The 13,405-nt window shown below is 36.3% G+C and overlaps 1 protein-coding gene across 1 annotated transcript in view; it reads left to right on the top strand.

Moving 5' to 3' along the window:
* The first annotated feature begins 1,600 nt into the window (after positions 1-1,600).
* The window catches only part of PPP1R1C (protein phosphatase 1 regulatory inhibitor subunit 1C), a 114,202-nt gene continuing 102,397 nt past the window's right edge, over positions 1,601-13,405 (top strand). The window contains exons 1-2 of the mRNA XM_008687219.1: positions 1,601-1,681; positions 3,390-3,450. Coding sequence (XP_008685441.1) covers positions 1,601-1,681; positions 3,390-3,450 — 142 coding nt within the window. The remainder of the gene's footprint in view (positions 1,682-3,389; positions 3,451-13,405) is intronic.

Here is a 13,405-nt window from a genome sequence, read left to right as displayed (position 1 = left end):
AAAGTGCTTTCACATCCACAGCCACATCTTCATTTGCTTTTTCCTCTAGTGGGTATAGAAAACTACTTGAATAATGCATATTACTTTCCATATTCTTTCAACAGAACATTGCATACTTAAATCATTAGATGGATTACTCGTATGGACTCAAAATTAAACAAAAGAAAGGAAACCTCATTTGTAAATACCTGGAATAATATTCAGTATCTAAATGATATTCTATAAATCCAAAAACATACAAAAAATCTAGTATTCTTCAAACAAAGTCTTTCAAATAAGAAAGTAGAGCACTCAAGTTCTTTCTCCCATTAAACAGCTTCATTTTCAGGCTTCCTTCACAAAAGGAGCTGAATGCAGGAAGGCAATTCTAGCTCTGCTGTTGCCTCCCCTTAGATATTAACAGATGTGGAGATCAGGCCAGTGTCTCCCTCTACTTTCGCCACTAGCCAGTATGACCATCATCCTCCATCATTCTAGAGATAACCCCTTTTATGCTCTTTTTTTTCAAGTCCTTTACTGTACGTATATCCCCACTATTGACAATAAACCACAATGTTGGATATCATTAGGCTTCACTAATGTTTTCTAGTCGCTTCTGTATTCTTCCAAATCAGAGGATATAACTGGCTCCACCAGGAAATGAAATAGAGGTCATTACACAGCAGTGACTTTCAAACTGTTTGCTAAATTTAGCTGTCCAATACTTTCCACTCTAATGAAAACTGTGAACTACAATTATAGAACGCTGCAACAGAACAGGAGCTTAAAGGTCACCGAGTCCAAGACCATCACCTTTCTGAGGAAGGTATGGGGGCCTAGACACAGTCTGCGATTTTCTTGAGGACACAGAGTTTGTTAATGGTAGAGCTGGAATTTGAACTAAAATCTGCTCAGTCTGGAGCGGCGGTGTCCTTACTATACCAGGGATGCTCTGCTTCCCATGGTCAGCCTTACCTAACCAGATCTTGCAGCATAAATATAGCTGGTTTTCTTGGTTGTGGCTTACCTTCTGTGACCATTCATCAATTTGGTGGCTGAATGTGAAATGGCAAAGGTGTCTGACTTACAAGTTGCTACAAGAGAAATGAAATGATTTCATACCCAGACCCTGCCCCCAACTCTAAAAACTTCCTGCTTTATGTTCATCAATAATGAATGGCCCATCCCTGCAATACTCAGAGGGAGCTTACATTGCACTTTTGAGCAGCCGGTTAGTAATGTACAGTGGATAGAGCCTTTCTTTCAAATCCCAGGGCAGCGGGTCCTTCCAGCCTAGCATTGCATTTTCAATTAGCTGCTGAGTGAATGCTTGGCATGTGTATTAGTGAAGAAGTACACAATTAGCTTATTGTTCCTTTCTGTATTGTGCTGAGAGGTTCTAAGAGATTGGTGGAGGAACAGGCAAGCCAGGCATCACTGTGGAGTTGAAGAAGGGATTTACTCAGACCTCGGCATCCTCACTTGCTCGCTCTGGAATTACAGCTATTTATTACGTAGTGCCCTGTGTGGCTGGGTGGAGTGTGCCTGAGGAAACACATCCCAGACACCACCTGGGGTTAGTCTTTCTGAGCCCTTCCAGGCTCTAATTCTCGTCATTAACATGGAGCCAAACAGTCCCAAAAAGATACAATTTGCTGTGCCTTTATTCCAGAGTCAGATTGCACCTGAAGCAGCAGAACAGGTAGGTGGAATTGGGTGGGGACCAGTTCCTGTATATAAGGTAATACGGACGTACATTCTTAATAATTGAAAGCTTCTCTACTTCTAGAATTTGCCTAACTTTGTGACTTTCCAGGATACCTGAATGAGAAATAGATTGGTTTCCATATGGCACTTGTATTTGAGTTGCATTGGGTGACCTATTGGCTAAAATGTAGCACTTCATGTGATAAAAAATTAGCACCCGTTAGAGGAAAAAAAATGGTTATATTAGTGATTTGGATTTGGATCCAGATATCTGTTTGCTTTTGCTTACTAAATTAACAAGTTGAACATTTAGAGAAACCTTGAACAATTCTCAGAATTAGCAAACTTTTATTTCATTATTTATAAAATACAAAAGATTCATTTAACAATGAAAGCATTAAAACTTGGAATAATTTCAGATTATAGGGTTAATTTTTTAATGTTTTTCATCATATATTCAAAGCAGTAATTTTAAGTATGTGTAATTATGATAGACAGGATTTGTAGTGGTATGTATAATTTAAAAGATATTTTATTCAGATATTACAATAGTATTAAACATTTCCTGGATTCCTTTTCTTTGTCTAATTTATCAATGTATCTGTATTTCTATATTTCTGCCCCTCTCTCTCTCTCTCTCTCTCTCTCTCTCTCTCTCGTTCATGTAAGATTGGTTTACATCTGTATCACCTTTCATATTCAGATCTACTTAGACTCCTGCTGCAATGGAACCACTTAAAAGACCATTTGTGGGAAAATTACAACAGTGGGGAGGCAAAAGCAGAAAAAAATTTATGGGGTCATCAATCTAATTCATTAATTTCTTACAACCTAAATTATCATTGAATCTTTTTCCAAATATTTGATACAAAGTCTTAAAAATAATTACGGAGTCTAAGACTCATAACTTTCTAGGATGTTTTGATAATCTGAAATAGATCCTCCCAGACTCAGGCCAGATAAATATAACCTTGAACTTCATGTATCTATGTTGAATGGGACATTGGTTCTGTCATGGACAAAATATCATTGGTAAATTTTACCCTGTATCCTACTGACATATATTTTAAGAATTTACCTATATATTTAAGAAATCAAGAATACTTTAGAAAGTCTAATAATATGCTACTGTAACTATTAAAATAAGAAAAAAACCCACATCAAACCTATTAGTTTTAAATGAATTACTCTCAAAGAATCCATACTCATTCTTTATTTGTCCTAAATATGTTACTAGAAAATAAGAAAACCTTGTAATATTAATTGAAATTAAGAACTCATGCTGTTAAATTTAACTTGCTAGAAATTTTAAGTTTTCTGAGCTTCTCTTAACCTGTTTAGAAATAATGATGATGGATCTTGAAAGGATCATCACTATGGGGCTCCAAGAGAGCCAGGAAAATTAGCAAGTCATCCTCGTACCTACACTGCATTGTATTTCAGTGGCATCATTTGATTATATACAGCTACTTCTTTTCTGTGGAAAGGTAGGTTTTTTGGTCAAAGAAGGTGATACTAATACCTGAAAGTTCTACTCTCTGGCTTTCTATAATTCAAAATAGTGAGCACCTGCTGTGTGCCCTCCAGAAATTTGCTGATTTTATGTTGGGAAAAGATGAGAATGGAACAGCTTTGCAAGCTGTAGAGTAACCTCGGGCCGTGTCTGACTCTTACTGACCTTAGCTGGCCTTTGTTGTTCACAGATCAGAAAAAGAAGACCTACACCAGCATCACTTGTGATTCTCAATGAACATAATCCCCCAGGTAAAGAAGCATGATGTCTTTGCACTGATGGAACAGAATTGCTTGAAGAACATCAGAGTATGTCACTGCCAAAAGATTTCAATTTAGGATTCAGTCAGTCTTAATCTAACAAGCCAGTCTATAAAAATGGATCATATAGTCAGAAATATAGAAACTGTCTCAGTCAACAGTCTACTTTTCCTCTAGAATGACACATTGGTGATGATACACTATAAAATGGTTTGTTGTGTGTATAGAGTCTGGTTCAGTGCTTATTAATGAGGATAGTGGAAAGTTGTTTAATTAGGTTCCAAAGCTCAAATTACAGTCCAAGAGATGCTTATATCTTTACAGAGTAGGTTTTTTTATTTATGAAAGCTTGTCATGGGGTGGGCAATGAGCTAGCACTGGCTACAGCTTTGTTGCTGATGTCATGTCTGAATAATGCAATTGACAAGTAACCAGATCAATTTTCAGCACTGGCCATTTGAGAGTCATTCTGAAGGGTTGCATCCATTTGTTGAGGTTTTACTTTCCATTTCCTGTAAAAAGTAAAGCTGCCTTATTACTGACAAATGACTGTAATCTGCAATACGCAAACATTATTTACTTATTGAATGGAGGTGATTTTAATCTCACATTTAAGTGCTGTTTCTAGAAATACAGCAAAGGTCTAGTAAGACAGCAAAGGTCACGGCATTAATTTGTACACAGGCAGGACTTGGTGTTGGTTTTTTTTTACAGGTCTAAACAACATGGGCGGACAAAAGGAGTTTGAATAACAGAAACATAATAAGTCTAAGTACAGGCTGTAGTGAATGATCTGTTCTAAGAATACCAAGGCTAAATAGTCTTTGATTTTTTTTTTCGAATTCCTTTCTAATTAGGGAAGCATATATAAGAAAGTAAAATTCTAATAGCATATTCATCATTGAGTCTAAATCTAGGAAGGTGTTCAGCTATTGGGAAACCAAAGCAAATTTATTCCTGATAAAAATAGGATTTGTTTCTACTTCTATTGCTTTAAAGTGCTATAGCATTTAAAAATCATTTTCAAATGTATTATTTCACTTAATAAATGTTAACTTATTTTGGCTTAATAAGAGGTGTAAATGGTATGCACTTATAGTTTACAAATAAACATAAAACTAAAATCTTCTGGGGCGCCTGAGTGGCTCAGTCAGTTAAGCATCCGACTCTTGATTTTGGCTCAGGTCATGATCTCAGTGTCATGAGATGGAGCCCTGTGTCGGGCTCCATGCTAGGCATGGAACCTGCTTAATATTCTCTCTCTCCTTCTCCTTCTACCCCTCTCTGCCTCCTTCTCTAAAAAAAATAAAACAAAAAATAGAAAAATAAAGTAAAAACTTCTCAGATTGGAAGTTATTTTACATCAATTTTCCATCACTGTCTTTGCTCACAGTGGCAACTTTTCCACAACATCTTAGAACTTAACTCCCTCTAAACCAACCTTAAAAGGTGTTGCCCAACTTAAATTCTAAGTGTCCTGCTACAGGAATTATTACTATCTGAACATAGTGGAGCCATGTAAATGACCGTTGTGGCTCTCATTCAAGCCCCCAAAATAGTAACTAATGTTTTTTGAAAGCCAACTATGTGCCATTTATAGATGAGGAAAATAAGTATCAGAGTGGTGAAGTAATTTTTGTGGAAGTTACTCCCCTGCAAGTGACAGATTATATAGACAAACTCAGATAATTCTTTTTTTTTTTTAAAGATTTTATTTATTTATTTGACAGAGATAGAGACAGCCAGCGAGAGAGGGAACACAAGCAGGGGGAGTGGGAGAGGAAGAAGCAGGCTCATAGTGGAGGAGCCTGATGTGGGGCTCGATCCCAGAACGCCGGGATCACGCCCTGAGCCGAAGGCAGACGCTTAACCACTGTGCCACCCAGGCGCCTCAAACTCAGATAATTCTGATTCGAAAGCCCACGCACAATGCTGGCCCTGCAAATTTCAGTTTGCATTAGATAGTGAATTCTCTGTAAATGGGATTAGACTTTCAGGCCCTATTGACATGCAAATCCAAACCTTAAATAAATCTTTTGTCTAGACCACTAAATTTAGTAGATTAGGAATTATAGTTAAGTATCCCTGTGAATCAAATTTAGATTTTTCTCTAGAAAATCTAATGGCATACCAGATGGCATTGTTCTATTTCCCTTATTAACTCCATACTTCAAAGCACCACTGGAGAGAACTTAGAACAAACAGCATCTCACAGAGAAATGCGTCGTCTCCCTGCATCTTCATCTCCTTTTTGGAAATCAGAATGGTTGAGAAGGGACTGATTAGCCCTTGCCTATGTATAGCAATGTGTATGACAACCAGAGATTTCTGGACTAATGGGTTCTGCGCAAAAAAATCAAACACTTACATAGCTTCCCCAGTAAAAATGATCTAGAACCATGATTATTTGAGAAATAAATGTAAGGACCAAACAAACAAACAAACAAACCAAATAACAGCAACAAAAGAACAAACACCACACTGAACTAAACCAAACCTAGCTACCAATCTTCAATAACCATGTGGTCTTGGTTGGGTAAGGGACAACATCTCCAAACTTTATTTTCTCACCTCTAATGTAGAGATAATGTCCATCCTTTCTGCTTCACAGTGTTGTTGCAAGGATTAGAAGAATTAATGTGAACACCCCTTAAAAACAGTAAAGTGCAACAAATGTTAGGTGTCATTAGCTGATGTGTTCTGGAATACAACCTTTGCATGTGATATTTAAAAGTTGACATAGCAACAACAAAAACATTAAGTGTTACATGACCTTTTTTAAGCAATTGTTTCTTCTAGCCCGAAAAAGCAATATGTTCTTTAACAAATAACAATTGTGTACAGCTCTAAATCCCGATAAACTAAACAAATATCTTCAATTTTACTGAAATTCTCCAGAAAAATAACTGAGTATTCTTGGAATCACCTGTCATTAATGCTGTTTAAAATTCAAATCCCTGAAAATCTTTATTTCCAATTAATGTAGCAAAGAAAATTAAAATTTCCATTATAGAGACATAATTAACAAACCCTCCCAATTCATTTAATGAGACAGGTATCTTATAATCACTGTTAAATGAATTAAACTTAGCTTCCTTTTTTTTTAACCTTTCCTGGAGTTTGCAGAAATAGTCAGTTATAGAAGTATTTGAAAGAATGATTTCCTTTTAGATTCAGAAAAACATATGCACTGCTTATATTTGATAGAGGGGAAATAGAATAGAAAGATATATTAACATGTATATCCAGACTATTTGTTTGCTAGTTGATCTGTGCTGGTCTAAACACATAGATGAGATAGGTATTTGATTGGTAGGATTTCAGGGGCAGCAAACTGCCCTCAGTCCTTTTCTACCCGATGGCCCAGAATTCTTAGCAGTAGAGGCACTATGGAAACAGATACACAACCTGTTTAGGATCTATCACCCTCGGGCATAGGTTAACAACCATAACTCAAAACAATGGGAAGCAGAACTAAAAATTTTGAATTGAAGTCATCATGCCTGAAAAAATTTAATAGCAAAGGGTGTGTCTTTATGGTGGAGAGAGCGGAAACTATGTGTTTGCTTCTAGGAATGACTCTAAAGAGCCAGACGGCAGTAAAAAGAAACTTGAAGCCTGACATGTAAAGGTAGAAAAGCACCAAAGGCAAATTTCAACTTTTTCAAATATTTCCTGGGGCTACCGTGTGAATGACCTTGCGGCAAACTGCTTATTTTTTTGGTATTTTCAATTCATCTCCTGATTAAGAGCCTATTTATGATGAGCTCTCTGAGGCTATACTGTAGAGCTTCACTGCTTATTCTTATACTGTGTGCTGTTCACTTTTACTCTTGTATAATCTGGAGTTAACTGGCTTGGTTTCTATATTTTTATTTAGAGGATAACATACAAATCCTATTTAGAAGTAAATGGCAATGCCAACTTCTGCAATTTACTTCATCAATTTTCTAGATTTACTTAAACATTATTTGTCTTTAAGTAGACTTACGAGAAATACCTAATCTAACTACACATCTTTGTGAAAGATTCAAAAATCAACTCAAGTCCCTGAGACTTGCTCCATATCTCAAAGAAGAATCCAATATTACCCCTACTTTTCAATTCCAGATCCAATAATTTTAGATGTTAGAAAATAGTTTTATCGAACTTGAGTAATATTCCCACTTTATTCTAAAATAACTCGTTTACTCTCTTCAATAAAACTTTATTTACTCACCTCTTTAAATACAAAAAAAATAATTCTTTATTATGTTCTTTTCTAAATTGAATACTCCTAGCCCTTATAAGGGCCTTAATGAACTCTATCCAAATTTTCCTCGTCTCTTGGCTTTTGGAATCCAGAGCTGGATATGGTCTTTCAGTAAAAAGCCATCCTAGGCCTTCTGAATATTAAAGTTTGTGGCATTCATTCTCTTCCACTTACTTTAAGCAGAGACAATATGGTTACAATAAAATTTAATGGACCTGATACCTATTATGCAGGAGTGAACTGTAAGAGGCCTGGAACTTAGTGAAGGTTTAGGTAAGTACCCAGGAGTTTTGGCGCCATTCTAAAGTTTATTGTACATCTAAAAAGTGGGAACAGAAATACAAAGTAAAATAGTTTTCTGGGGCTGTTTACTGAACTTCCTATCACAGCTGGATCTTGGGGAGACTGACTTTCTCTTTGACACTTTTGGCTTTAAAAATTCATAGAAATGAGGAATAAAAACAAAAGCATTTTCTCACATAGGTGAAGATCCTAAAAATTAATTAATATGAGACGCAGCAATCAAATATCACACTATCTCTGTTCAACTCTGCGATAGTAGACAGTAAGTCTAGTCAGTAGAGAGAATTGGGTCTTCCAATTGATTGGGATGTTTGACTCCACAGACTGAAAAAGAAGCCACAGTCCATTCTCGATGTAGCATATGATTTTCTAAATGTGGCTTGCATTTTAGGACTCTGACACTAAGTTAACTAATGAGGTTTTGAAAGCTCTGGATTGATAAACCTGAGACATTGGACGACAGCTAGAGAACATTGCTGTGCCGAGATTGAGTTGTTCAAAATAGAGGGGCTCCAGGAATTTCTGATGATGGGAGGTCTTGCAGGGTCAACAAAGTTAAAGTGGAGATTTATTTCCAGTGTTAGAACATTCATATGCACACAATCTCTTATCATGGAGACTGTCTGTTTTACCAAATGAATGATTTGTAGTCAAAAGGCAATGGGCACCTAGAGTGCAAGCTCTAAGAATCCCACTGAGGATTTTCCTGGAACTTAAGGATAGGTAAGACATCATCAACCCCCAAGGACCTCCAATCAAATGCACTCAAAAAAAAGCTGTAACAGACTCACAGTCCATATAGTTTTGTTTCATTCTCAGTTTTCTTGTCTTCTGTGGGAATGTTGCTGTAATTCATTCTGATCCACAATCCTTGTTGATTATTCAGCATTTATTTTGCCTTTTCACTATTAATGGCAACATAAAACAAAGAAAAGTCCAATATTTGAAGACTACTTAGGAGTTAACTGGTATTAATTTCTAAGGAATTTTCAGAAAAGCCATTTTTTTTCCTCCTCAGCATTTATTTCTATGAGTTTTTGAACGCCAAACCATGCTGAATGATTTAAAGACAAGTGACGCATGGGACTTTCAGAGATTCATGAACTGCACAATTGATTGACTTATTTCCCCATAAATACTCAATCTGTGCAGCCAAGTAGCCCATTCAGTCAGAATAGCTGTGAGCCAAAGAGGAGGTTCCAGTTCTTAGTAATGCCAAGGTTTGCTATACCATAAGTATTCAAAGGCACTAGCATAATCTTCAAATTAAATGAAAGAAAAAATGTAAGGGAAAATCATAAAACTATGAAATAGTTCTACGTTATTTCAGCAAAATTACTACTTTTGCTCATTTTGAATAATAATATATACTGCTTACTTTTTATGTTGATTTTAATTAGAACTACCTCAGTGAAATATGACAGAATGACGGTAGGGTCAATTCACTTCATTTTTTCTTGTTCTCTGCTTGCCTACTTGTGGGGGATATTGCAAATGAAAATAACTTTAAGGTATTTTCACGTTATGTGGAAAGGTAGTGTTGGTAGTAGGTAAAGCAATGGCTTTGGAGTAATATGTGTGTTTGAATCTCAGCTTTGCCAGTTACTGGTGGTGAAACATTGAGTGCATAGTTAATCTCTATGGGCTCAGTTTTCTCCTTTCGTAAGGGGGATATTGAGGTAGAAAATGCATCGCACAGTGCCTGCAACCAAGTAGATACTGAAGACATGCGACCCCCTGCATCATTATACCCATGCTAAGAAACGCTGAGTTCTCCTAAAACTTGTATTTCTTATCAGAAGATGACTCAGCTCCTTTCCAATTCTCGCTGCATTGTCAGTGTCAGTGACCTCAAGAGATGGGGGTTTTTGCTAAGAGAGAAGATGTATCGTATCTCCTAATTCATCAGGAAAAGAATACACAATCATGGAATTGTTACGTATCTTGTGTGATATTGTGATTTTGTCCAACTGAGCGTATCTTGCTTACAAATAAAATTTCCATGAAATATGAGTCCCTTAGAATTTTCTTTAAAAAAAGTAACCTACTGGGGCATCTGAGTGGCATCAGTCAGTTAAGCATCCAACTCTTGATTTCAGCTCAGGTTATGCTTCAGCTCAGGTTATGATCTCGGGGTCAAGGGATTGAGCCCTGTTTTGGGCTCAGTACAGAGTCTGCTTGCCCCTTTCCCTCCTTCCCCTGCTTGCTCTCTCTCTTTCAAATAAATATTTTTTTTTAAAAAAAGCAAGCTACTTATGTCTATAAAGTTACAAAAAGCAATAGAGGTCTTTGAAGCAGATTTGTATTTGACCAAAAATGAAATCCATATTCTAATAGTATGTGCACAGAAAGGTTGATTATTGAGTATAAAAATCTTTTAGAGATATTTATCAAACATTCATTTGATTGCTTACATTTATTTCCACTCCATTTGTTCTCAATTCCTTCCATACACCATCCCTGTGCGATATTTTGGCTAAGCTTTCTTTTTTTGGTTCCTTCTTTTAGTTCCTTTGCCAGATCTTAAAGCTTAGTCTAGACAGGCTCATTTGTGTATATCAGTCTCCATCTTTTCCACCAATTTCCCTTATTTAAATTGCAGCACAAAACTCACTTAAATCTCAAAAATTTTCCCTGACTAGTTTCATCCATCATCTGGCTTTTTTATTCCAATACTGTCTTCCCAATTCCAATTTGTAAAGCTATTTTTTGGTCTGTATTTTCAATACAATTCAATAAATATTTATTGAGTCTTTATTCTAAATCCTCCAGGAACATGTGATTTAGATAGTTGAAAATATTATGTCTATATGAAGCAAGACAATTGTAAATGACAGAAATTCCAACTGCTCAGGCCATGCATGGTAAGACTAATTCTGGCCAAGACATCGAGGAACAATTACTGCACTGTTCACTAATCTATAAAGTACCTGTATGACTTATTTTGATCCTTCGGCTTTAAGTTTTTAAGGAGTGGGGTCAGAGCTAAAGTTTTACTATTCATTCCAAACTAACATAATAGATATATTTACTCAAACTAGTAGAGTGAATGTTTAGTTGAGTAGACATTAGATGCCCATGAGCTATTAAATATAAATGGATAAAAAAAGATCCTCAAACCAATGGCAATCCATCAAACTTTTTGGGTACTTACTCTGATTAGGATACAGTGTTGGCTGCTCTAGGAGATAAAATAGGTAAGTAACTATCTCTGCCCTTATGGAGAAACCTACCTGAGACATTTATAATTTGATACATGTATACTGAGAGTAGAATCAACAGCATTTGGCAAAAACATAAAATATATTTCAATTCAGTACAAAAATGCCTACCGCTGGACATTTTGGGAAATTCAATTATAGTATTATAAAGTACAGTATAAAGAGTAGGTACTGGATAAATGGCAATTATTATTTTGGGGTGGCAGGCACATGGCACTTAGGAGTAGAGATGCTGGAATCACTCAGGTCTGGATATAGATTTCAGATGGCTGCTTACTGCCTGTAAAGTTTACCCCAGGAAAGTGGCTTATCCCATTAAGCGGATTAGCCCATTAAGTGAGGAAGCTGGATTCAAGTGGCTCTGAAATGCAGGTTTCTTTTTTTAACACTACTATATTTCACTAAATATAAAATATATTCATTAGAAAGAAGGCTATTCTGAGTCCTTTGAATAAGTAGATGTGCATTTTTGTGTCTACAGAATACTACACACGTACCACATCATTGTCAGTTGTTATGGAGAGTTTAAGGGCATGTTCGGTTTCAAATTTAAGATTGAAAAAGTTACTAACATCTCTTTCTAACTGTTTCTAGTTCATAGCCATACTGAAAACAAACAGTAAATTAGTGGTAGTTGACAACCTCTAATAAAAAATCTAGCCAAGCTGTGTAATGAATAGAGGAGTTATTTCCATGTTCCTTTATTTTAGAACAGCTCAAGAACAAGCTTCAAGCTTTGGGAATTTTTTCCCTCTCTCTCCCACCATTTGCTATCCTTGAGTTTAACCAAGTAGTGATCTGACACTGTTCCAGCAATTCCAGACACAATTTGGTAGCAGAATTTACCAGGGGATTAAACTGAAATGCTCCAGGGGCTCAGGCAGGTGACACAGATGATGAGTACCTAGTCTCTGTGTAGGACATTGTGATGGAGGATGCAAGCTCCATCCAAATCTTTCAAATGAAACAAACAGACAAAACCACAAAGAAAGAAAGAAGGAAAAAAAAAAACACTGTGAGGAATGGGGGCACCCAAGTGGTCAGTTTTCATACGACCTGAAGTTGTACCTTTCAAAGTTGTTATTGTTACTATAGTCTACCTTCTATACTGCAAGTACTTGACTAGATGTAACACACTGTCCCTTGACACTAGAAAAGCAGTCTACCTGGAGCTCAGAAGGAACCGTGAAAGCCTGAGGTAGAAAGAGTAATGTCTTGAAGCAAATGTCCCGGCTGCAAAGTAGAAGCCTGGGAATTCATCTCCTATTCTCAGTCTGTTTGCTGTCACTGTCTTCTCCATACGTGTCCCCTTCAGGTCTTCCCCAGTATTTCAGCCCTCCCCCCAACCCCGCCCCCGGCACATGCTGGAAAATGTTACATCTATATCCATGAGTCTTCCTTGTGCTGTGTGTAGAAGATTATCTTTGAATTTACCTCAATGACTTTGTATCACTCAGAGTAATTTGATATAGTGATAATTATAGTGCTTAACGAAGCTAATTTGTGAAATAAGTCGCCAATATCTGCATCATCAGGGGAGATATATTGACAAGTCTGGTTAGAATACGATTACAGTTTGAGCTGGGCAATAATGCTGAGGAAAAAGTAGTGTGTAAAATAAGAAAAGCTAGAAAATTTCTTTCCTCTCTCCTTCTTTCTTTCCTTCCTTCTTTCTTTCTTTTGTTTGTTCTTTCATTCATTTGTTCCTTCTTTCTCATTCTCTGGGAGCAATTTTCTACCATTATAGGAAACAATTTTCAGAATCACACTCTTTACATATAAATACATATTGACTTCTTGTAAAAACAGAATTGAATGCACAAAATGAAGACTGAGAACAACAGTTATTTTGGAATTCAATTTTTAGAATAATTTGACTCAAATAATTTGACTCAATGCAACATCATTTTATGCTTTCTTTTCTACCTGACAAAAATCAAAATATTATAAAACATATACACAGATCTACATGTGCACACACACACATATATGTAAGTCAAATACCTAGCTATGTGTTCAAATATCACAGACAACCAATCCGTGTAATAAAATCAACCTCCAGTAAATGGCCTGACTTATGAAAAGGCCAGGACCTACCAAAGTATCTAGAAAAGGTTTGTGAACTCAGGTTATAAATAGAATAAAGTTAATAATAATTCATTACATTTCT

Source organism: Ursus maritimus, unplaced genomic scaffold (genome assembly GCF_017311325.1).
Source record: "Ursus maritimus isolate PB19 unplaced genomic scaffold, ASM1731132v1 scaffold_1, whole genome shotgun sequence".
Lineage (NCBI taxonomy): Eukaryota > Metazoa > Chordata > Mammalia > Carnivora > Ursidae > Ursus > Ursus maritimus.
The sequence above is the reverse complement of the archived record's forward strand: the minus strand, read 5'-3'. Positions and strand labels throughout refer to the sequence as shown.